This window comes from Phocoena sinus, chromosome X (genome assembly GCF_008692025.1).
Source record: "Phocoena sinus isolate mPhoSin1 chromosome X, mPhoSin1.pri, whole genome shotgun sequence".
NCBI classification, from domain to species: domain Eukaryota; kingdom Metazoa; phylum Chordata; class Mammalia; order Artiodactyla; family Phocoenidae; genus Phocoena; species Phocoena sinus.
Genome location: NC_045784.1, coordinates 52712838 through 52736475, shown reverse-complemented (window position 1 = coordinate 52736475; position 23638 = coordinate 52712838). Strand labels below are relative to the sequence as shown.

Sequence of the window (23638 nt, the reverse complement as noted above, 5' to 3'; positions counted from 1 at the left end):
CACACTCTGAGGGATTCTTCTCCTAGCACTGGGCCTCCAGAAGTTCTGTGCTAGTATGTGGGCCCCTCAAGGAGGAGTGTTTACCAAAGTTCCAGGGAACCCCTGAGGTATAGTCTGGAGTCACACTAGTATCTCTGAGCTTTCTTTTTTTTTTTTAACATCTTTATTGAAGTATAATTGCTTTACAGTGGTGTGTTAGTTTCTGCTTTATAACAAAGTGAATCAGCTACACATATACATATGTCCCCATATCTCCTCCCTCTTGCATCTCCCTCCCACCCTCCCTATCCCACCCCTCTAGGTGGTCACAAAGCACCAAGCTGATCTCCCTGTGCTATGTGACTGCTTCCCACTAGCTATTTTACATTTGGTAGAGTATATATGTCCATGCCACTCTCTCACTTCATCCCAGCTTACCCTTCCCCCTCCCTGTGTCCTTTTTTAGGTTGTATTATTAGAAAATATTTCCATTGAGCCCCCCTTTTTCTTTCCATCCCTTAGACTGAAAAAAAAGTGATATGCTCAAGAATACAATTTCCTGCTACCCTTCTCTTTGGGCCACTGCCCTGCCTAGACTGTTTACCTCTGATTGTTTCTGGGGAGATGTGGGAACCCCCATCTCTAAAGTTGACTTGAAGCTTTTCAATACAAGGCTGAGACCTTAGCATTAGAGTATCAGGGCTAAGACCTTAGAGATCATCCTCACATACCTCATTTAACAGCTGGAAAACTGAGACCCAGAGAGAGGAAGGGACTGACTCTCCAGTGACGTTTTGGCCTAGAGACAGTATAACATAGTGGCAAAAGTGAGCACACTCTCTGGAGCTGCAGACTTGTGGTTGGATTGTGGATCTTTGGCTAACTAGCTGGGTGACTGTGGCTGATCACTTGACTTCTTTGTACTTCAGACTATAAAGATGACAGCAAGACTATCTACCTCCCAGGGCTACTGTGATGCTCAGAAGAGACAGAGTGAAAGTATGTAGCACAATGTCTGATCCCTGTAGGTGCTCAATAAGTATTAATTCTCCTGAGTCAGGGGACCACTTCTTTTTGTCCCCATGGTTTGCCTTGCATTCCATGAGTTCTGAGCATACCTATATTAGACTCCTTTGCTGACATGTAAGCTCCTCGATAACAGGGCCAAGTCTGGCTTGGCATCTGACATAGACCCCCACATATCAGAGTTCCCATAAATAAGAGGCCCTTGGAAACTCTGTAGAATAGAATTAGCTAGGTGTTAGGTGTTTTTGGTGTGTGTGTCTGATTCTACATAGCAAGAAATATAAGCAAGTTATTCAGGCTTTCTGGATAACAGACCAAGGTGATGAAATTTCCTGTTTAATCAGTAGATTTTAATGAACTGAGAAAGGAAGGAAAAACAATTTTAAGAGGGTGAATGGATTCTCTTTCTCTCCTTCAAACATAATCTCCTTCCTGTCCTTCCCTGTCTTGTTTTACTTGTCTGGGAAACAGAGAGACTTCTAGCACCTGCTCAGGCTTTACTCTTCAGGTACAGGAAAGAGACTAAAAGTCTAGAACTAGGATGAAAGATTGGGGCAGAAAGAGAGATTTAGAGAAAAAGAGAGAGGGAGAATAAGAGAGAGAGACAGATAGACAGACACCTCATGGTAGCTGGTGCCTCTAGGGCCAGAGAGCAACTGGCAAAGAAGGACTATAGCAGTCCTGGGTAGTGGGACTCATTTGGCCTCAGGGTAAACAAGAGTATGGGTCTTTATAGCTCATGGAGCCTTTCAGGGATTCCCAGAGGTCCCTCCCTCCATCCTTTCTTCCTCACCAGGCCCTTTCTGTCCTCCTCCTGTCCCAGCCTATGCCGAGCTCTAGGTGCCTCCAGGCAAGTGAAGGGGCCATCCCTCCTGCCTGGCTGCCTCTCACTATCACATGTCCTTCCCAGGGCGAGGACATCCTAGACAGGAGCTCGGAGCTGATCTACACTGGGGAGATGGCGTGGATCTACCAGCCCTATGGCCGCAACCAGCAACGGGTCTTCTTCCTGTTTGACCACCAGATGGTCCTTTGCAAGAAGGTAACCCCATCCCTTTCTTCCCTGAGGGATATGGGCACCCCAGGGGGCACCACACCCTTCCTCTCCATCATCCCCAGTTCCCAACAAAGTGGGCTAACCCTGCTGGGCAAAAACAAGACAAGATATTGGCAGCAATTCCATATCAGGATCACTGGTATGGCATGAATATCACAAGCAGGGCTGGCTTATGGGCAGTGAAATTCTGAAATTGGTAAAGTTTGTGTTGGTATCTTTTATACACTTTTCCCTCCTGCCCTTCATGGCGATCTTTCTCACTCTTTTCGACCCAGAGCTGATAGCCTGCTGATTTGCACCAGTTGTGAAAAATATTGAAATATTTCTATCCCAGTTGGTGAATAAGTGGCTTCCCTGAGCACCTCCCCTCATTTCTACTCTAATGGCTTTGACCATCTGGCCCCTTACTGCCCTAGGAACCAACAAGGGACCTCCTACTTTACTCTTACAGGTAAGGTGCCTTACGTTTGTGATACAGGAATTTTCCCTGTTCCCCTACCCATTTCCTATACAAGTTGTGTCACATCCTTATAACTCTCAGCTGTGCTCTTCTTTACCCTCCCTTCTCTGTAATCCATTTGAGAAAAGGTCTTGCTCTTGTGATTAACTCAGCATGAGTGTTTGTTTCTTGGTATCTTCTCCTTGGCAGGCAGGAGGATGGCATATGTTCTCAGCCTGATTCCTCCTGATGGGATACTGTTTCCTCCACCTCCTCCCTTAGGATAGGGAGTTCAGATCACTTTTAGTTCCAGGGACTGGCTGGGAAGAATTTGGGACCAGGGAAAGTAAAAGAGGAAGGCAAAACCAAAGAATGCTTAAAGTGACTTTTTATTTATTTATTTATTTTGCGGTATGCGGGCCTCTCACTGTCATGGCCTCTCCTGTTGCGGAGCACAGGCTCTGGACGCGCAGGCTCAGCGGCCATGGATCACAGGCCCAGCCGCTCCACAGCATGTGGGATCTTCCCGGACCAGGGCACGAATGCGTGTCCCCGCATCTGCAGGCGGACTAGCAACCACTGCGCCACCAGGGAAGCCCTAAAGTGACTTTTTAAATTCACCATCCTACCCTTGGCTCTTTCTCCATAATCCATTCTCTTTGTTCTCTTCCTCACCAAGTAGCAAATACCTCTGAAAGGGAATACTAAATCATGAAGCACCAGGTTAAACACTGTCATCTTTTCCAGCGTGGAACAGGAACCACACATTTGTTTTTAAGCCCCCTGTTCTCTGTGTATACCACATCCTGCATTAAATCTCTGGCTATTTGCCTTTGACAGTGGATTGAGGGAACAAATTGAGTTTCAAGTCAAACTGCCTCAATATTTGAGAATAAGCTTTAAGTGCCAGCTCTAGAACTGATAGCTCACTAGTTAATGGAGAAAATTACTGCCTTGGTCTGGACCTGGCCCTGGAAGAGAGAACTTTTATGAATCTGGAAATTGGCCAAACACCCAGCCCTCTTATTATCTACCCCCAACTGTTCCTTAGACGTCCATCAAATCAGGAGGCAGGATTTTTGAGGGTTAACTTATGTAGCCAAGGAAATTCTCAGCATATCAGTCATGTCACCAATAGGCATGTGTTCATTCTTCCCACTGAGCCATGCTTACACTCAGAACAACCAGTTGTAGAGAGACACAGAAAAGAGATTAGGAAGCTGGTTTATTTTAGCGTTGTCCACCACTCAACACCCTGTTAATTTAAGCATCTGTCAGCCAAGGCTGAGATTACTTTAAGGAAAATGTGAAACTCAGCTCTGCAAAGTAGTAGCTATAGGAGACACGGCCAGGAGCCAGAACACAAAATAGTGAGGCAAAGGCTAGAAATAAAGGGAAGAAACAACATGGACAGTGAGCTAAGTTTAGGAGCCAGGGGACAGCAGAAAACTAAAATGGAATGAGAATCAGCTCCAGGCCAGCTAGTAGAAGCCAGTGATTAAGGAGAAACCAGAAGCCAAGCCAGCCAAGCGGTCAGGATGGGTGTAGCAGGCAAAAAGGATGACAAAAACAAGAGAAACCTTGAAGCTAGCATAGCTTTCTTCCAATGGGAGCCTTCTTGTTCTAGCAAGAACCATGGCCTCCCCTTCCAGAAAAAAGCTATCCACATACCTGGGCCTTCTTGACTCTGGTTTCTCAGAGCATGAGAAGCTACAGTTTGATTTTTCAAAGCCTATTAAAACTATATCTGATGTTTGTGTTGAGGCTATGGTTGAGGATTTCTATTTGGTACCTGCAATAGGCCTTTCTATTCAGCAATAGGGAGTAAACTTTTTTTTTTTTCGGTACGCGGGCCTCTCACTGTTGTGACCTCTCCCGTTGCGGAGCACAGGCTCTGGACGCGCAGGCTCAGCGGCCATTGCTCACTGTCCTAGCCGCTCCACGGCATGTGGGATTTTCCCGGACTGGGGCACGAACCCGTGTCCCCTGCATCGACAGGTGGACTCTCAACCACCAGGGAAGCCCTGGGAGTAAACGTTTGAGAAATGACCATGGCACCAAAATAAGGTATAGAAAGAGACAAGGTCTTTGGTCTGCTGGATGGTTGAGGGACCTCTTGCCATTTCTATAAAAGCCTTTCCTCTTGAGGTAGAGCTGGAAATGGATAAATCTTCCTGGATATGAAGAACCCTTTGGCAAAGGAAATCTACAGAGGAAAAGGGCCAGGACTAGAGCGGGGCGAGTAAGACACTCACTTCAGGCACAGAGTTAAAAAGGAGGCCCCAAAGCACAGTAATCCTTTATACAGGGAAGAAAGGGGACAAGAAAGCTACGTAATCAAATGTGGCTGCATAAAGCTTTCTGATGAGTTCATGTATAAAAAGGAGGATGAAACATGGGCCTGTAGCAAGTGGATAGATATTCATATGTAATATTTTATATGTATAGGATATTTAATAGGAGTGACAAAGATTAGTTTCATGAATCTTACAATGAGTCAAAGTTAGTTTTTAAAGATTCTAAGACAATATCAATGATTTAGAAAGATCTTTTCAAAAAAAAGAAGAAAAAAGAAGTGATAGTCTGTAGTCTGGCAACTCTCTTCAAGGGAGAAATAATTTACTATTAACACAGGAACTTAAAACCTCTCTGTCAAGGGAAAAAGAGACTGTAGTCTGGCAACTCCCTTCTAGGGACAAATAATTTTCTATTAACACAGGAACTTAAAACCTCTCTGTCAAGGGAAAAAGAGCATAAACCTGTTGAGGGGGAATTTAAACCTAAGGTATCTGAGGTTGTAAGAAAGCACTTCAGTGCTCTGAATTCATTCTTTCATGCTATAATTAGTGAACCCCTGCTCTGTGCCAGTCAGCTCTGCCTTCTTAGAGCTTGTAGACTAATGGAATTTAAGTGTAATGTAATTTAAAAATATATACATCACTGTGCAATGAAATAATACTCAGATGTCCCCAGCAGAATTGCTGTAGGTAAACTCAACGGAGTAGTGAGTTACAGGAGATCTATGACAACACTATAGATGGGAAAATGTACCAGTTTTCAAAATATAAAAGATTCTAGGAAATACAGATTGACAATAAAATAATAATGAATCAACATTTACTGTGCACCTCTATGATTCTGTTCTAAGGCCTTTACATTCATTAACTCAATTTAATCCTCACAACAAACCCATGACGTAGGTACTATTATTTTTCCCATTTTAAATATATGTAAAGTGAGGTACAGAGAAGTTATATAATTTGCCCAAGGTGATATTATATCTAGTGAGTGATGGAGCCAGGAATTGCATCCAGGCAAGCTGACTCCAAATTCTTCATTAGTAACCTCTATGTCATTATTGCCATTGAGCTTGTCAGAATTCTATAATAGATACTTTTTAACATCTTTATTGGAGTATAAATGCTTTACAATGGTGTGTTAGTTTCTGCTGTATAACAAAGTGAATCAGCTATATGTATACATATATCCCCATATGCCCTCCCTCTTGTGTCTGCCTCCCACCCTCCCTATCCCACCCTTATAGGGGGACACAAAACACCAAGCTGATCTCCCTGTGCAATGCAGCTGCTTCCCACTAGCTATCTATTTCACATTTGGTAATGTATATATGTCAATGCTACTCCCTCACTTCGTCCCAACTTACCTTTCCCACTCCTCGTGTCCTTAATTCCATTCTCTATGTCTGCGTCTTTATTCCTGTCCTGCCCCTAGGTTCTTCAGAACCGAATTTTTTTTTTATTCAACATATATGTGTTAACCTATGGTACTTGTTTGCCTCTTTCTGACTTACTTCATTCTGTATGACAGTCTCTAAGTCCATCCACCTCACCGCAAATAACTCAGTTTTGTTTCTTTCTATTGCTGAGTAATATGCCATTGTATATATGTGCCACATCTTCTTTATCCATTCATCTGTCGATGGACACTTACGTTGCTTCCATGTCCGGGCTATTGTAAATAGTGCGACAATGAGAATTGTACTACATGACCCTTTTTGAATTATAGTTTTCTCAGGGTATATGCCCAGTAGTGGGATAGCTGGGTCATATGGTAGTAATATTTTCAGTTTTTTAAGGAACCTCCATACTGTTCTCCATAGTGCTTGTATCAATTTACATTGCCACAAACAGTGCAAGAGGGTTGCCTTTTCTCCACACCCTCTCTAGGATTTATTGTTTGTAGATTCTTTTATGATGGCCATTCTGATGGGTGTGAGGTGATATCTCACTGTACTTTTGATTTGCATTTCTCTAATGATTAGTGATGTTGAGCATCCTTTCATATGTTTGTTGGCAATCTGTATATCTTCTTTGCAGAAATGTCTAGTTAGGTCTTCTGCCCATTTTTGGATTGGGTTGTTTTTTGATATTGAGATGCATGAGTAGCTTGTATATTTTGGAGGTTAATCCTTTGTCAGTTGCTTCATTTGCAAATATTTTCTCCCATTATGAGGGTTGTCTTTTCATGTTGTTTATGGTTTCCTTTGCTGTGCAAAGCTTTTAAGATTCATTAGGTCCCATTTGTTTATTTTTATTTTTATTTCTATTTCTCAAGGAGGTGGGTCAAAAAGGATGTTGCTGTGATTTATGTCATAGAGTATTCTGCCTATGTTTTCCTCTAAGTGTTTTATAGTGTCTGCTCTTACATTTAGGTCTTTAATCCATTTAGTGTTTATTTTTGTGCATGGTGTTAGGGAGTGTTCGAATTTCATTATTTTATATGTAGCTGTCCAGTTTTCCCAGAACGACTTATTGAAGAGGCTATCTTTACTCCATTGCATATTCTTGCCTCCTTTATCAAAGGTGAGGTGACCATATGTGCATGGGTTTATCTCTGGGATTTCTATCCTGTTTCATTGATCTATATTTCTGTTTTTGTGCCAGTACCTACTGTCTTGATTACTGTAGCTTTGTAGTATAGTCTGAAGCCAGGGAGCCTGATTCTTCCAGCACTGTTTTTCTTTCTCAAGATTGCTTTGTCTATTCGGGGTCTTTTGTGTTTCCATACAAATTGAGAAATTTTTTGTTCCGGTCTGTGAAAAATGCCATAGGTCGTTTGATAGGGATTGCATTGAATCTGTAGATTGCTTTGGGTAGTATAGTCATTTTCACAATTTTGATTCTTCCAATCCAAGGACACGGTATATCTTTCCATCTGTTTGTATCATCTTTAATTTCTTTCATCAGTGTCTTATAGTTTTCTTCATACATGTCTTTTGTCTCCTTAGGTAGGCTTATTCCTAGGTATTTTATTCGTTTTGTTGCAGTGGGAAATGAGAGTGTTTCCTTATTTTCCCTTTCAGATTTTTCATCATTAGTGTCTAGGAATGCAAGTGATTACTGTGCATATATATTGTATCCTGCTACTTTACCAAATTCATTGACTAGCTCTAGTAGTTTTCTGGTAGCATCTTTAGGATTCTCTATGTATAGTATCATGTCATGTGCAAACAGTGACAGTTTTAGTTCTTCTTTTCTGATTTGGATTCCTTTTATTTCTTTTTTTTCACTGATTGCTGTGGCTAAAACTTCCAATACTATGTTGCATAATAGTGGTGAGAGTGGGCAACCTTGTCTTGTTCCTGATCTTAGTGGAAATGGTTTCAGTTTTTTACCATTGAGAACGATGCTGGCTGTGGGTTTTTCATATATGGCCTTTATATGTTGAGGTAAGTTCCCTTTATGCCTACTTTCTGGAATATTTTTATCATAAATGGGTGTTGAAATTTCTGAAAAGCTTTTTCTGCATGTATTGAGATGATCATACGGTTTTTATCCTTCAGTTCTTTAATATTGTGTATCACATTGATTGATCTGCATATATTGAAGAATCCTTGCATTCCTGAGATGAACCCCATTGATCATGGTGTATGGTCCCTTTAATGTGATGTTGGATTCTGTTTGCTGGTGTTTTGTTGAGGATCTTTTCTTGTTTCTTGGGGTAGGATTATATTGCTATAAACTTCCCTCTTCAAACTGCTTTTGCTGCATCCCAAAGGTTTTGGGTCATCGTGTTTTCACTGTCATTTTTTTCTAAGTATTTTTTGATTTCCTCTTTGATTTCTTCAGTGATCTCTTGGTTATTTAGTAGTGTATTGTTTAGCCTCCATGTGTTTATATTTTTTACAAATTTTTTCCTGTAATTAATATCTAGTCTCATAGCATTGTGGTTGGAAAAGATACTTGATACGGTTTCAATATTCTGAAATTTATCAAGGCTTGATTTGTGACCCACGATATGATGTATCCTGGAGAATATTCCACGAGCACTTGAGAAGAAAGTGTGTTTTGTTGTTTTTGGATGGAATGTCCTATAAATATCATTTAAGTCCATCTTGTTTAATGTATCATTTAAAGCTGTGTTTCCTTATTTATTTTCATTTTGCATGATCTGACCATTGGTGAAAGTGGGGTGTTAAAGTCCCCCACTATAACTGTGTTACTGTCGGTTTCCATTTTTAAGGCTGTTAGCATTTGCCTTATGTATTGAGGTGCTCCTATATTTGCTGCATATGTATTTACAATTGTTATATCTTCCTCTTGGATTAATCCCTTGATCATTATGTAGTGTCCTTGTTTCTTGTAATAGTCTTTATTTTAAAGTCTATTTTGTCTTATATGAGAATTGCTACTTCAGCTTTGTTTTGATTTGCATTTGCATGGAATATCTTTTTCCATTCCCTCACTTTCAGTGTGTATGTGTCCCTAGGTCTGAAGTGGGTGTCTTGTAGACAGCATATATACGGGTCTTGTTTTTGTATCCATTCATCCACTCTATGTCTTTTCCTTGGATCATTTAATCCTTTTACATTTAAGGTAGTTATCTATATGTATCCTCCTATTACCATTTTCTTAATTGTTTTGGCTTTGTTATTGTAGGTGTTTTCCTTCTTTTGTGTTTCCTGCCTAGAGAAGTTCCTTTAGCATTTTTGTAAATCTGGTTTAGTGAAGAATTCTCTTCACTTTTGCCTCTCTGTAAAGTTTTTAATTTCTCCATTGAATCTGAATGAGATCCTTGGTGGGTAGAGTAATCTTGATTGTAGGTTTTTCTCTTTCATCAATTTATTAAATATGTCCTGCCACTCCCTTCTGGCTTGCAGAGTTTCTGCTGAACGATCAGCTGTTAACGTTATGGGGGTTTCCTTGTATGTTATTTGTTGTTTTTCCCTTGCTGATCTTAATATATTTTCTTTGTATTTAATTTTCGTTAGTTTGATTAATATGTGTCTTGCTGTGTTTCTTCTTGAATTTATCCTGTATGGGACTCTATGCGCTTCCTGGACTTGACTGACTATTTCCTTTTCCATATTAAGGAAGTTTTCAACTATAATCTCTTCACATATTTTCTCAGTCCCGTTCTTTTTCTCTTCTTCTGAGACCCCTGTAATACAAAAGTTGGTGTGATAATGTTGTCTCAGAGGTCTCTGAGGCTGTCCTCAATTCTTTTTTTTTTTTTTTTACATCTTTATTGGAGTATATTTGCTTTACAGTGGTGTGTTAGTTTCTGCTTTATAACAAAGTAAATCAGCTATACATATGTTCCTTGTCCTCAATTCTTTTCATTCTTTTTTCTTTATTCTGCTCTGCAGTAGTTATTTCCACTCTTTTATCTTCCAGATCACTTATCCGTTTTTCTACCTCAATTATTCTGCTATTCATTCCTTCTAGAGGATTTTTAATTTCATTTATTGTGTTGTTCATCATTGTTTGTTAGCTCTTTAGTTCTTCTAGGTCTTTGGTAAATGTTTCTTGTATTTTCTCCATTTTATTTTCAAGCTTTTGGATCATCTTTACTATCATTACTCTGAATTCTTTTTCAGGTAGACTGCCTATTTCCTCTTCATTTTTTGGTCTGGTGAGGTTTTACTTTGCTCCTTCATCTGCTGTGTATTTCTCTGTCTTCTCATTTTGCTTAACTTAGTGTGTTTGGGGTCTCTTTTTTGCATGCTGCAGTTTCATAGTTCCTGTTGTTTTTGGTGTCTGCCCTCAGTGAGTAAGTTTGCTTGAGTGGGTTGTGTAGGATTCCTGGTGTAGGGGACTGGTGCCTGTCTTGTGGTGGGTGAGACTGTATCTTGTCTTTCTGGTAGGCAAGACCACGTCCGATGGTGTGATTTTTGATGTCTGTGACCTTACTGTGATTTTAGGCAGCCTCTCTTCTAGTGAGTGGGGTTGTGTTCCTGTCTTAAAAGTTGTTTGGCATAGAGTGTCCAGCACTGTAACTTGCTGGTTGTTGAGTGGATCTGGGTCTTAGTGTTAAGATGGAGATCTCTGTGAAAACTTTCGCTTTTTTATATTACATGGGGCTGGAAGTTCTCTGGTGGACCAGTGTGCTGAACTCAGCTCTCCCACCTCAGAGGCTCAGGCCTTACACCCAGCCCGAACACTAAGACCCTGTCAGCCACTTGGCTCAGAAGGAAAGGGAGAAAAAGGAAGAAAGAAAAAAAAAATATTGTTATTAAAATAAAAAAATATTATTTTAAAGAAGTAATATAAAAGAAGAAAGAAAGAACAAGCAAACCAAAAAACAAATCCATCAATGATAACAAGTGCTAAAATTTATGCAAAAAAAGAAAATATCCCAACAGACAGAACCCTAGGACAAATGGTAAAAGCAAATCTATACAGACAAAATCACGCAATGAAGCATGCACATACACAGTCACAAAAAGAGAAAAAGGAAAAAATATATATGCAAAAAAAACGAAGAGAACAACCAAATCAATAAACAAATCTACCAATGATAATTAGCTCTAAATACTAACCTAAAATAAAGATAAAGCCAGAAACAAATTAGATGCAGAAAGCAAACCCCAAGTCTACAGTTGCTCCCAAAGTCCACCACCTCAATTTTTGGATGATTTGTTGTCTATTCAGGTATTCCACAGATGCAGCGTACATGAAGGTGATTGTGGAGATTTAATCTGCTGCTCAAGAGGCTGCTGGGGTAGATTTCCCTTTCTCTTCTTTGTTTGCACAGCTCCTGTGGTTCAGCTTTGTATTTGGCCCCGCCTCTGCACATAGGTTACCTGAGGGCGTCTGTTCCCCACCCAGCCTGGACGGGGTTAAAGTAGCAGCTTATTAGGGAGCTCTGGCTTACTCAGGCCAGGGGAGGGAGGGGTACGGAATGCAGCACAAGCCTGTGGCATCAGAGGCTTGTGGGACATGGCAACAGCCTGATGCACGCTGTGTGTTCCCCCGGGGAAGTTTTCTCTGGATCCCGGAACCCTGGCAGTGGCAGGCTGCCCAGGTTCCCTGGAGGGGAAGTGTGGATAGTGACCTGTGCTTGCACACAGATTTCTTGGTGGCTACAGCAGCAGCCTTAGCATTTCATGCCCATCTCTGGTGTCCGAGCTGATAGCCGTGGCTTGTGCCAATCTCTGGATCTGGTTTAGATGGTGCTCTGAATCCCCTCTCCTTGCTCACCCTGAAACAATGTTCCCTTGCATCTTAGGCAGTTCCAGACTTTTTCCCAGACTCCCTCCTGGCTAGTTGTGGAGCACGAGCCCCCTTCACGCTGTGTTCACATAGCCAACCCCAGTTCTCTCTCTGGGTTCTGACCTCCAAAGCCCAAGCCTCAGCTCCCAGCCCCACCCACCCTGGCCAGTGAGCAGACAAGCCTCTTAGGCTGGTGAGTGCTGATCGGCACCGATCCTCTGTGTGGGAATCTCTCTGCTTTGCCCTCTGCACCCCTATTGCTGTGTTCTCCTCCATGGCTCTGAAGCTTCCCCCCCACCCACCTCCCATCTCAGCTAGTGAAGGGACTTCCTAGTGTGTGGAAACTTTTCCTCCTTCAAGCTCCTTCCCAGAGGTGCAGGTCCCATCCCTATTCTTTTGTATCTGCTTTTTCTTTTTTCTTTTGCCCTACCCAGGTACCTTGGGAGTTCCTTGCCTTTTGGGAAGTCTGAGATCTTTTGCCAGCATTCAGTTGGTGTTCTGAATTCAGGAGTTGTTCCACATGTAGATGTATTTTTGATGTATTTGTGGGAAGGAAGGTGATCTCCACATCTTACTCCTCTGCCATCTTTACAGTCCCTCCTATAATAGATTATTAAAGAGTTGTGAACATTTAAAAGGAGGTACAGTGACAGGGAGTCTCCATTGGTTTCCTAAGAGCAGGTCATGTCACGTAAAATCCAGCTTCTATCTTGCCAGTAACTAGACTAGTTGATGAGAGGGTTGCACTAGACAGAAGATATCAGGATTTTACCCTGGCACTTCAGATTTTCTTCAGTTTCCTTGCAGATAGAAGCAATGTGGAGTGGTAGAAAAGCATAAAATTTATGTTCAGACAATTTTGGGCTCATTAGTTCCAGTGCTCACTAACTACATGACTTCAAGCAAATGACTTCACTTTCTCCACCTTCACTTTATCATCTGTAAAATGAAGATAATAACTACTCTACAGGATTGTTGTGAAGATTAAATGAAGTCAATGCATGTAAAGTGCCTGATAGAGGGCCTGACACCTAGTGGGTACTTGTTAATCTTAGTCTTCTCCCACCCCAATAAAGAACTAAGCAGCCTTGTAAGATAGTGAGGTCTCTGTCACTAGATGTACCCCCAAATGTGCTAGATGATTTCCTGCCAGAAATAGTATAAGAGAGATTGATAGACCCATCTGATCCCTGAGATCATTTGGCCCAGTTACTAAATTCTCATCCAGTCTTAAGATTCTCTTAATTCCCAATAAGTTAAGCCAAAACTTCCCCATTTTGCACATTGGAAGTTGTGATTGCATGCACCACTTAGAACAGCTTGAAGAAATTGTAGCTTGTTTCAGAGTGTGCATGTATGTGTGTGAATATATATATGAAGATACTTTTTAAGTGACCATTATAGTAGGTGTGAAATGACACCATTGGCTTCTAATTATGTGATCTTTAATTTTTGCCGCTTCCCTCTTTGTTTGTCACTTTTCTTTTGAAAAACCTGATAAGACTCTTTTTTCTCTTTCTTCTTGTCCTTTATGGTGTCCTTAATGTCTCTGCTCCCCTGAATCTTATTGTCCTGCTATTTTGGTTAATAATGTATTTTGTTATTTTCCTCCTGAGATGATTATATTGAACATTACTTTGTTGCTTTGGGGAATTTATCTCTTTTTTCATTTCTTCCCTTTCACTTTTTACTGGGGAAGAGAGGAGAGCCCCTTTTACCTCTCTTCAATCAATCATCCGCCAATATTCCTACAACACTGCAGTTGCCCCTAACAGCCTTTTCCCCATTTATCATCAATTGTGCCAGTCTGAACATGCTCTGTTGTCCCCTGTGTCATAACTGCTCAGTATTTATGTCACTTTCACCATATACTGGGAGAATCAGAACTAAACAGAGTATAAAGATGCTGGAGAGAGGATTTCTTCTATTCATGGAACTTTCTGCATTTGGACCATTTCTTTGTGCACTAAAGGGCCAGACTTGGAGAATGAGCCATTCAGGACAACTCAGGAATGCAACAGTAGCATCAGTGATGGAATAGAGCAGAAAGAAGATTTCTGCTTTAAAACCAGGGGTTGTAAAACCAGGACACCTGAGTCCTAGACTTTGTCTCTTACTAGTTTATCTAACTTTGGGCCAGTTCTTTAACTCCTTAATTTTATCAGTGTCAAATCAGGCTGATGACAGAATTCATCTCAGGAGGCTTTGAGGAGAATCACCTGAAGTATTGGGAAGTAGTAAAGTATAATGTCAAGAGCATGGGTTCTAGGGCCAGACAAGAGGCCACCAATTTCCTTTTTCCCATCAGTTGTGTGACCTTGGACAAATTCTCTGTGCCTTTTATTATCCCCTCATTTGCAAAATGGGAACCATAATAGTATCTACATGGAAGGGAGGTTGTGAGGGGTAAATGAGACAGTACAGTTGCAGTGCCTGGCACACAGTAAACTTAATAAATATTAGCCATTGATTACTGTATATGCAGTGTTACTAATCATTCATTCAGCACATTTTTATTGGGAGGCAGTATACACAGTGGTTAAAACAAGCACAGATTTTTAGAGCCAGATAGCCTAGTCTCAAAGCCCAGCAGTGCCATAAATGGTAGCTTTTATTCCTCGGCAGGTTTCTTAACTGCTCTATGTCCACAGTTCCTCATAAAATCGGGTTATACCAGAACCTAACTTGTAGGATTGTTGTGAGAATGATTTAAGTTAATAAATGCAAAGTGTAGCTGCCAATGGATGAACACATAAAGAAAACGTCATACACACACACACACACACACACACACACACACACACAATGTAATATTATTCAGCATTAAAAACTAAGGAAAGCCTGCCATATCCAACAACATGGATGAACCTGGAGGACACTATGCTAAGTAAAATAAGACAGAAAGACAAATACCGTATTATCTCACTTATATATGGAATGTGAAACAGGCCAACTCATAAAGGTAGAGAGTAGAATGGTGGTTGCCGTGGACTCATGGGGGTGGCAGAAATGGGGATATGTTGGTCAAAGGGTAAAAACTTTCAGTTACGTAGGACAAATAACTTCTGGAGAGCTAATGTACAAATGGTGACTATAGTTAGCAACACTGTATTGTATAATTGAAATTTGCTAAGAAAATAGATCTGAAGTGTTCTCATCACACAAAAAAAGGTAACTATGTGAGATGATGGGTATGTTAATTAGCTTGATTGTGGTGATCATTTCATAATGCATACATATATCAAAGCATCACATATTACTCCTTAAATATATACAATTTTGTCAATTATACCTCAGTAAAGCTGGGGGGAAATGCAAAGCATTTAGAATAATGTCTGGCGCATAATGTATGTTGGTTAAGTGTTCACTGTTGCCATTGTTGTTGTTATTATTTTGTTATTATTAAGTATGTACTGTAGATGCTGGCATACAATAATGATAAAGACAAATCCAGTCCCAGCACCATGTGCCTTCCCTAGTATCTGAGATAAAACCAGGTTGTCAGGCTAGGGGTGAGTAGCCAGGGCCCCCTCCAAAGAACTAGGGAGAACCTTACTGACAAGCAAGTGAGGCAGGCTGCAATCCTGAAGAGTTGCATTCTCCAGATTGTAGCATCTGTCATTTGTATAAAATGTCCTGCAGTGTTTTATTAAACCCCATGACTACCCAGTGAGGCCAAATTCAAACAGCTCCCAGCTGTTTCAGTCATGTAACGTGAGGGACGGGTGTGGGCTCCTTGCTGGGCCTATGGCTAGGGCCAGGGCCAGGGCCAGAGTGCTTGGCTGCAGACTGCCAGGGCCCTACTAGAGAAGCACTAGCTGCCTTAATCTCCTCCAACTTGGATGAGTGGAAAGGAAATGGAGGAAGGCTGCCATTCTATTAGAAACAATCCCATTTAGGCAGATAACTTGTGATGACCTAAATAGCATCTGTGGTGAGCACCTATTCACTATGTCCCTTTGAAAGCACTCAGGCCACCATTAACAATTGGCATGTGGGCATTCTGGTCTCAGTAGTACCACAGGTAACTAAGGCTCAGGAGGGCTTTGCCCCCTTGTTATGTGTAGAAGCTGAGCAGAAAAACCTCTGAAGCTTTATCAGCTGTCCTTCCCTGGATAACTCCTAAGTGAGGAAAGACCAAGGAAGGCTCAGTGCTGGGCACAACCTGAATGGACAGACAAAATTAAAAGCTGTAAAACAGAACTAATGCAAATTCACTAGTGTGGTAACTGAGTGCCAATGGTATAAGGGTCTTCATAGTCAGTGCTAGCATTCAAAAAAGGAAAACCATAGTAACTTGAGCTGGATGGTGCAATCAGGGAAGGCTGCTTTGAGGAGGAAGAATGTATGACTTTGATCTTGAAGGCTGGAAGGATTGAAATAGGAGGCTTCTTTGGGGGCAGGGAGGGGACGTTAGTGTGAACCTAAGTATAGATCTGTGATTTTGGTGAGTGAGTGGCAAACAGTATTTGCCACCCACCACTACCACCACCCCTACACTGAAAGGGTATATGGAATTTCCAGAGACAGTGGGGTAGCTATGTAAATTTTAAAATATTCAGAATTACTTTTGCTTTGTTTTTTTTCAGTCACAATATTTAACTTATTTTGAAAGTTTAAATGAATTAAAGGAGGCAGTGGGATTTTTAGATTTATCAAAAGGAGTTTTAAAGAGCTATGAAACACTGATCTAGAAGAAAGAAAGCTCAGCACCATGTTTATCAGACAAGGCTGGCCTCATGACCTGGAAACTGCATGTTTAGATTTGAGCTTTACAATTTTACAAGGTGAGAATGACTCTCTTAGTTTTATAGTTGAGGAAATCGAGGCTCAGTGAGGTTAATTCATTTGCCCAGTACAACACAGCTAGTAGGTTAAGCAGCTAGGATTCAAACTCAGAACTTCAGGCTCTAACTCATGTTATTTCCACCATTCCATGCTACTTGGTGGCCTTAGCTACCCTTTCTGGTTGGATTTTCTGAACAGTGGATCGTTCTTAATCATTCCTATCACATTTCTACACTTGGCTTTATGACTAATCTGATGCCTGAAAACTCACATTCAACGCTCTGGGGAGCCAGAAAGAGCAGGCAAAGGGAGAATTTTAATGACACATCCTTCTAGCCCTGCTCCCATGCCACAAACATTGAATTCTTTCTCTTTCCTTATTATCGATAAATACCTAAAGAAACAATAGGAGGTTCAGTTGATGCTTTAAATTTAGCTCCGAGATTGTATACATTCTTTCCATTTTTGGAAACTAGTAAGGATTTTGAAGGCTAACAATGATTATGACGTTCCAACTCAGAGGGAAAGGAAGCTGCAGGCTGAAGTTAGGAATAGAGGGAGGTTGAGCCTGCCCATGTTCTAGCCAGGTGGACACCCACCTATTAGCTGTGTGGTCCAGGTCTGTGTGTATTTGTATTATGTATTGTAAGGCAGGTTTCAAGACTTTACAAGATCAAAGTAGTTTACATTGATCCATTCTCCTCAGCTTGTTCTGCTTTTGTAGTTATATTAGCCTGACAGGGCCTACTTTTTATGCATATGTTTCACAAAGTGTTCCTGGGGATTATGGAAGTCAGTGCATGGGCGCCACCACATCCTTTTGGCAGGACTGAGCTTGTCCACTTTGAGCATGGTGAAAGGAATCCAGGCTCTGAAACAAGCTTGGAGCTACATTGTCCCACTCCATACAGCAGAACTCTCTCTCCTATAAACTTGATGCCAAGGTTACCCAACAGATCAGAACCCATCTGTACTCGAAAGCCTATTTATATACATAATCACTATGAAAGGAAGAAGAACACCATGATTGTTATTTTTTGCAAAGCAATTTATCAGCACCTGTATTTCCCAGCCTGGGGCTTTGAGATTGATAGAGCTATGCTGGGAATCCTTAAAGACAGCCTTCCCCAGCCCTACAGAAAAGTGGAGTTTACCATGCAGTGTGAAGAGTTAGGACTGGGAATGTGAGTGGCCAAAGGCAAATTCTTTGCAGGTAGCCTGCAGCTGCGAACTGTGAGGCACGTCAGACAATTCAGTAAAATGGGAATAGTTTAACCAGACCATGTAATGGTACTAAAATTAATGAACATTTCTGACTCTATCAGATAGTCTAGAAGGCCAAATATAAGTAGAGAGGAGGGAGAGTTGGCCAGAAAGGGCCCCTGCTACTAGTAGAAGACATCTGTCAGAGCAGGGCTCACTGGGGCCCTCCTTGGACAGACTCAGCCACATCACATGCAGCAGTAGGTGTGTTTTCAAGGGAAGCTGAGGGCAGTGCTGAGAGGAGATGGGGCTGAAAGACCATTGTGAGACAGTTACTTATCAGACCTTACATTCCACAGACCCACAGTTCATTTCATCCACCCCTCTGTTTTTCTTTTTTTAACTTATGAAATTCTTGATATTCAAAAAGATATAAAAACAATATAATGAACACTTACTATCCAACTTAAGAAATAAATCATTACAAATACAGTCTTTATCCTCTCCCTCTTTTTTTCCATTCCTTTTCCTTCTTTCTCACTTGTCCCCATTCTCCTCTCTGTACTCTCTTGAATTTGGCATGTATCATTGTTGTATATTTTTACATAATTATTGTACATATGTATGTATGCCTAAACATTAGATGGCATTGTTTTGTATGTTTTTAAACCTTATATAAATGGAATAGATATAGATGAGATAAAGCTATATAGAAAAGAAACCAGGGGAATGATGAGCATGTGATTCAATATGGAGGTTGCCTTGGCGTCGTAGCTTTTGGAATGAGCAGTGGGTTCACCGAAAGTTAATACATCATTAAAAGTAAGTAAGTAAATAAATAGAGAAATCAGAGCACTATGCATTGAGTAATGATGAGTGTCTCATGGACTGAGAATTGGGATTCAATTCTGTGTACCCAAGAACAAAACAAAAATCATAACAGATAGGAAATATACTATTTGTATCCAACTACAACTTTTATTTTTCTCACAGAATAAGATTTGTGAGATTCATTCATGCCAATAGATGAAGCTTTATATTCACTTTCCCCCCATTTCTCCTGCTAGACTAGGCCTTCTCCAAAACTCCCCAGAGTGCTAAATGTTCAACCTTCCCTAAGTAATCTTTCCTGGCCAGCAGCCTGTGGCCACCTAGCTACTATTATCACTCATCTCCCCTCTGATATGTAAGTCTCATTGGCTTGCTTGGATTCCTGAGTATACTGCACGCAACCAACCAATTCATTTCATACTTCTGGAAGGCTTGCAAATATTGTGAAAGAGGAAAAGCCCTTGCTAACTGTGCTTGTGTGACTTACTGCTTCCTACTTCCCATCAGCAGTCTTGCAAACACATACATGGATTTAGGCTGAGGTCTGAGACAAACTCTATGGATGTAGGCCAGAGGCTTTCTCTAAGAGCATCTAGTTAACCAACTATTAGTGTCATACACTAAGCTAACCTGCCCAAATTTAGACCAAACCACCCCTCATTGATACTCCAGAACGATGGCAACGTTAGCATCCTGCTACGCCCATGTGCCGAGTCTCCTGGTACCCACTCTCCACATACCTTCAACAAAAAGCCTTCTCTTTCTTCCTACCTAGGACCTGATCCGGAGAGACATCCTGTACTACAAAGGCCGCATTGATATGGATAAATATGAGGTAGTTGACATTGAAGATGGCAGAGATGATGACTTCAATGTCAGCATGAAAAATGCCTTCAAGCTTCATAACAAGGAAACTGAGGAGATTCACCTATTCTTTGCCAAGAAGTTGGAGGAGAAGATACGCTGGCTCAGGGCTTTCAGAGAAGAGAGGAAAATGGTGCAGGAAGATGAAAAAATCGGTAAGTGACCTGAGAGGAGAAAGAATATGGCTATGAAGAATATAGTGAGTTAAATTAGTTTTCATTTTTTCAGAGGCAGAGAAGATTTTTGTTGCAGACTAACCTAATCCACTTTGGTGGTCCCCTATTATTAGGTTATTTTTGGTAGATACCAATAGTTTCTATTAGTCAAGGTTAAGTGATAGAGGTTGGTCTCCCCTACATTCTCATTACTAGATAAGATTATTACACTGAAATAAAACCTCAGGCTCGATTCTCCCAAACATACAAAAATTTATTAGCAAACAAACACAAAAGCAGTCATAGAGCCTGTTCTGTATTTTCAGTGAAGTCCCAACTCCTTAGATACATAACAAACAGCATCTTCTGTAAAAAGGTTAGGTTAGTCGAGGCAGATTTGGTAACATATAGGATTCAGCTAAGTTCCTAGTCAGAGTCTAGTGACAAAATCCTCTGACAAGGGCCAAAATATAGTACCCATTTTCAATCTTAAACTTCAGGCTTCCTTCTGACGTGTATGTATAGGTTGTAGGGTTCACTGAATTCTTATACTTAGTTCTTGTGAGGGCTAAAGTGTCTGTAAGACTTTTGTGGCCAGGGCACATCTTGCACAGCATTCTTTTTTTATCAGTGAAAATTCATTTTTAACATGTATTAGGCTAATTAGGCCTCCTGCATTAAGGTGACTGAACTGCTCCTCTTGAGTGTATATTCCAGATTAGGGCATTTTAGATGTTAACTAAATGTCCCTAGAATATAGATTAAAATTAATGTGCATGTATATATCATGCACTCTTTATGAAAGTCTTTTAAAGTAAATTATAGAAAATATAACAGGGTCTAAAACCATGACCACTTGCACGATTTAGCATCATACTAAACTATACTCTTTGGCTTGAAATAAGTTGTTTTCCTTTCCAAAGGGAATATAGCTGGTAGAGATACTTTTTATGCTGCTTTCCAACTGTGGGATTTAGGCTTTAGCTTTGTGGTTTACAAAGTACTATCTGGTCTCTTACTCATCGTCCTGCCTTTCTGGCATAAAAATACCAAACAGCCAGGCATTGAAATTTCATGAGAAGACACAAGAATTTCTGGTTTTGACTCACTTATAAGGGAGGAGAATTATACCTTAAAACACCTGTATGTTCAAGTTGGTAGAAACTGCCTCTAGAAAAATGGGCCTACCATTTGAGTCCTGGTGCAAATGTATTCTCCTATCTGAAGTGTTAACGATTGAAATGGTCCAGAGGCAAGGAAGGATAATCAGAAAGACACTGCTTAGTCTTATCCTAGTCTTCTCAGGTTTAGGGTAGAGTGCATATTGATAATTCACTTTAAGTCCCATTGGAGTCAATTTGCTTTCAGTCTATGGGCACTGCTTTGGGACATAATGTGGAATCATTACAGAAATGCTACTGGCTGCTTCTCCCAATGGCAGGAGCCAGCAACTTCTGACCCTGTCTAGGTTGTTAGTGCTATTAGAGGAATTGCCTTAGTGTGCTTTTGGCAAACCCTAGATCAGTTTGAAGATTCATACCATTCCCTCTGGTTCCCACACAATATAAAATCTTCCAGAAATTACTTCCTGACAGCTTATGTTCATCTTTTTAAAAATATTAAGGTTTTTGGTCTGATTATAACAGTAAATCATTTTCATTGTAAGCAATTTTGGGGAAAGAAACACAAAAAATACAAGAAAAAAACTAAAAATCACACATGAACATACTACCCAGAGATAACTTTTGTAAACATTTTGATATATTTCCTTCCCATCTTTTTTTTTCTATGTGTCTAAAAACAACAACAAAAAAAAACTAGGGTGGCTGAATCTTTATATCTGTCTCCTTCAACTTCTGCCACTTCTTGATGGATAGATATAATTTTATGTCCTTATTTTTCACTAAAAATTATATCATTATCATTTCTCTAAATCATTTACTATTTTAATTATTATGTTTTATGGTTGTCATATGGATTTACCATAATTTTTGTTTTTTATTTTTTAATTATAAAATAAATACATGGTCATAATAAATGTTTAAACACATATGGAAATGTAATAAAGTTTAGCACTCTTTTTCCTTCTCTGTTGCTCCTAAGCTGTGTGAGATAATCAGTATTAATTAGGTGTGCCTCTTTCTGTACTAATCTTAAGCTCATATAAACATATATACACATAAGACTTTATTTTTTTTAGAAAAATTATATTATACTATACATTATATTATACATATTACTCTGTAACTTGCTTTTTCTTTAACTTGCTTTTTCAACTTGCTTTTTTTTTATACATATTACTCTGTAACTTGCTTTTTCAAACATAATTTATCATAAGTAACTCTCCAGTTGAAGAATACAGAATCTAATATAACTCATTGTATCAGTCAGGGTTCAACAAGAGAAGCATAACCAATAGGAGATGCATTATTATTAAGAGATTTATTATAAGGAATTGCCTTATGTGATTGTGAAGCCTGGCTAAGCAACTCCAAGGCAGTCAGGAATCAAAGATCATGGGCAGGCTTGAACTCATGGGGATAGGCCAAAGCTGTCATCTATAGGGCTTGTAAGTCTGAAGCTGTGAGACAAAATTTCTTCTCTTGGGGGAGACCTCAGCCTTTCTTGTTTTTTTTTTTTTAAGTGGCAAAAACACTTACCATGAGCTCTATACTTTTCACAAATTTTTAAGGGCACAATATAGTAATGTTAGCCATAGGCTCATTGTTGTACAACAAGTCTCTAGGACTTATTCATATCTTGTGTAAATGGAACTTTATAGCTATAGAAAAGTAGCTTCCCATTTTTCCCTCCTTCCAGCCTCTAGAATCACCATTCTGCTCTCTGTATCTATGAGTTTGACTAGTTTAGATACTTCATATTCATACAAATACAGGATTTGTCCTTCTGTGACGGCATTATTTTAATTAGCAAATGTCCTCCAGATTCGTCCATGTTGTCACATATGGCAGAATTCCCTTCCTTTTTAGGGCTGAATAATATTCCTCTGTGTGTGTGTGTGTGTGTGTGTGTGTGTGTGTGTGTGTGTATACAAAAATACATACCACATTTTCTTTATCCCTTTATCCATCCTCAGACATTTAGATTGTTTCCATATCATGGCAATTGGGAATAATGCTGCAATGAAGCTAAGAGTACTGATATCTCTTCAAGATCCTGATTTCAGTTATTTTGGATATATACCAAGAAGTGGGTTACTGGATCATATGTTAGTTCTATTTTTAATTTTATGAGGAACCTCCATAATGTTTTCCATAATGACTAAATCATTTTAATTCCCAACAGTTTACTGTGGTTCCAGTTTCTCCACATTCCTGCCAATACTTATTATCTTTTGTTTCTTTGATAATAGCTCTCTAAACAGGAGTGAGGTGATATTTTATTATGGTTTAGATTTGCATTTCCCTGATGATTAGTGATGTCCTTTTTTATATACCTGTTGGCCATTTATATGACTTATTTGAGTACATGTCTATGCAAGTCCTTTGCCCATTATTTTTAATCAAGTTATTTGTTTTTTTGCTATTGAGTATAGAAGTTTCTTATATATTTTGGAAATTAACCCCTTATCAGATATATGGTTTGCAAATATTTTCTCCCATTGCATAGATTGCATTTTTAATCTGTTGTTTCTTTCCTTTGCTGTGCTGAAACATTTTAGTTTGATGTAGTCCTATTTTTCTACTTTTGCTTTGTTGCCTATGCTTTTGGTATCATATCCAAGACATCATTGTCAAGAAGATTTTTCCCTCTTTTCTTCTAGGAGTTTTACAGTTTCAAGTCATACATTTAAGTCTTCAGTGCACTTTGCATTGATATT

General features: G+C 39.9%; 1 protein-coding gene across 1 annotated transcript in view; it reads left to right on the top strand.

The window, feature by feature from the left end:
- The window catches only part of ARHGEF9 (Cdc42 guanine nucleotide exchange factor 9), a 213991-nt gene that overhangs the window by 171049 nt on the left and 19304 nt on the right, over positions 1-23638 (top strand). The window contains exons 7-8 of the mRNA XM_032620875.1: positions 1916-2047; positions 19554-19797. Coding sequence (XP_032476766.1) covers positions 1916-2047; positions 19554-19797 — 376 coding nt within the window. The remainder of the gene's footprint in view (positions 1-1915; positions 2048-19553; positions 19798-23638) is intronic.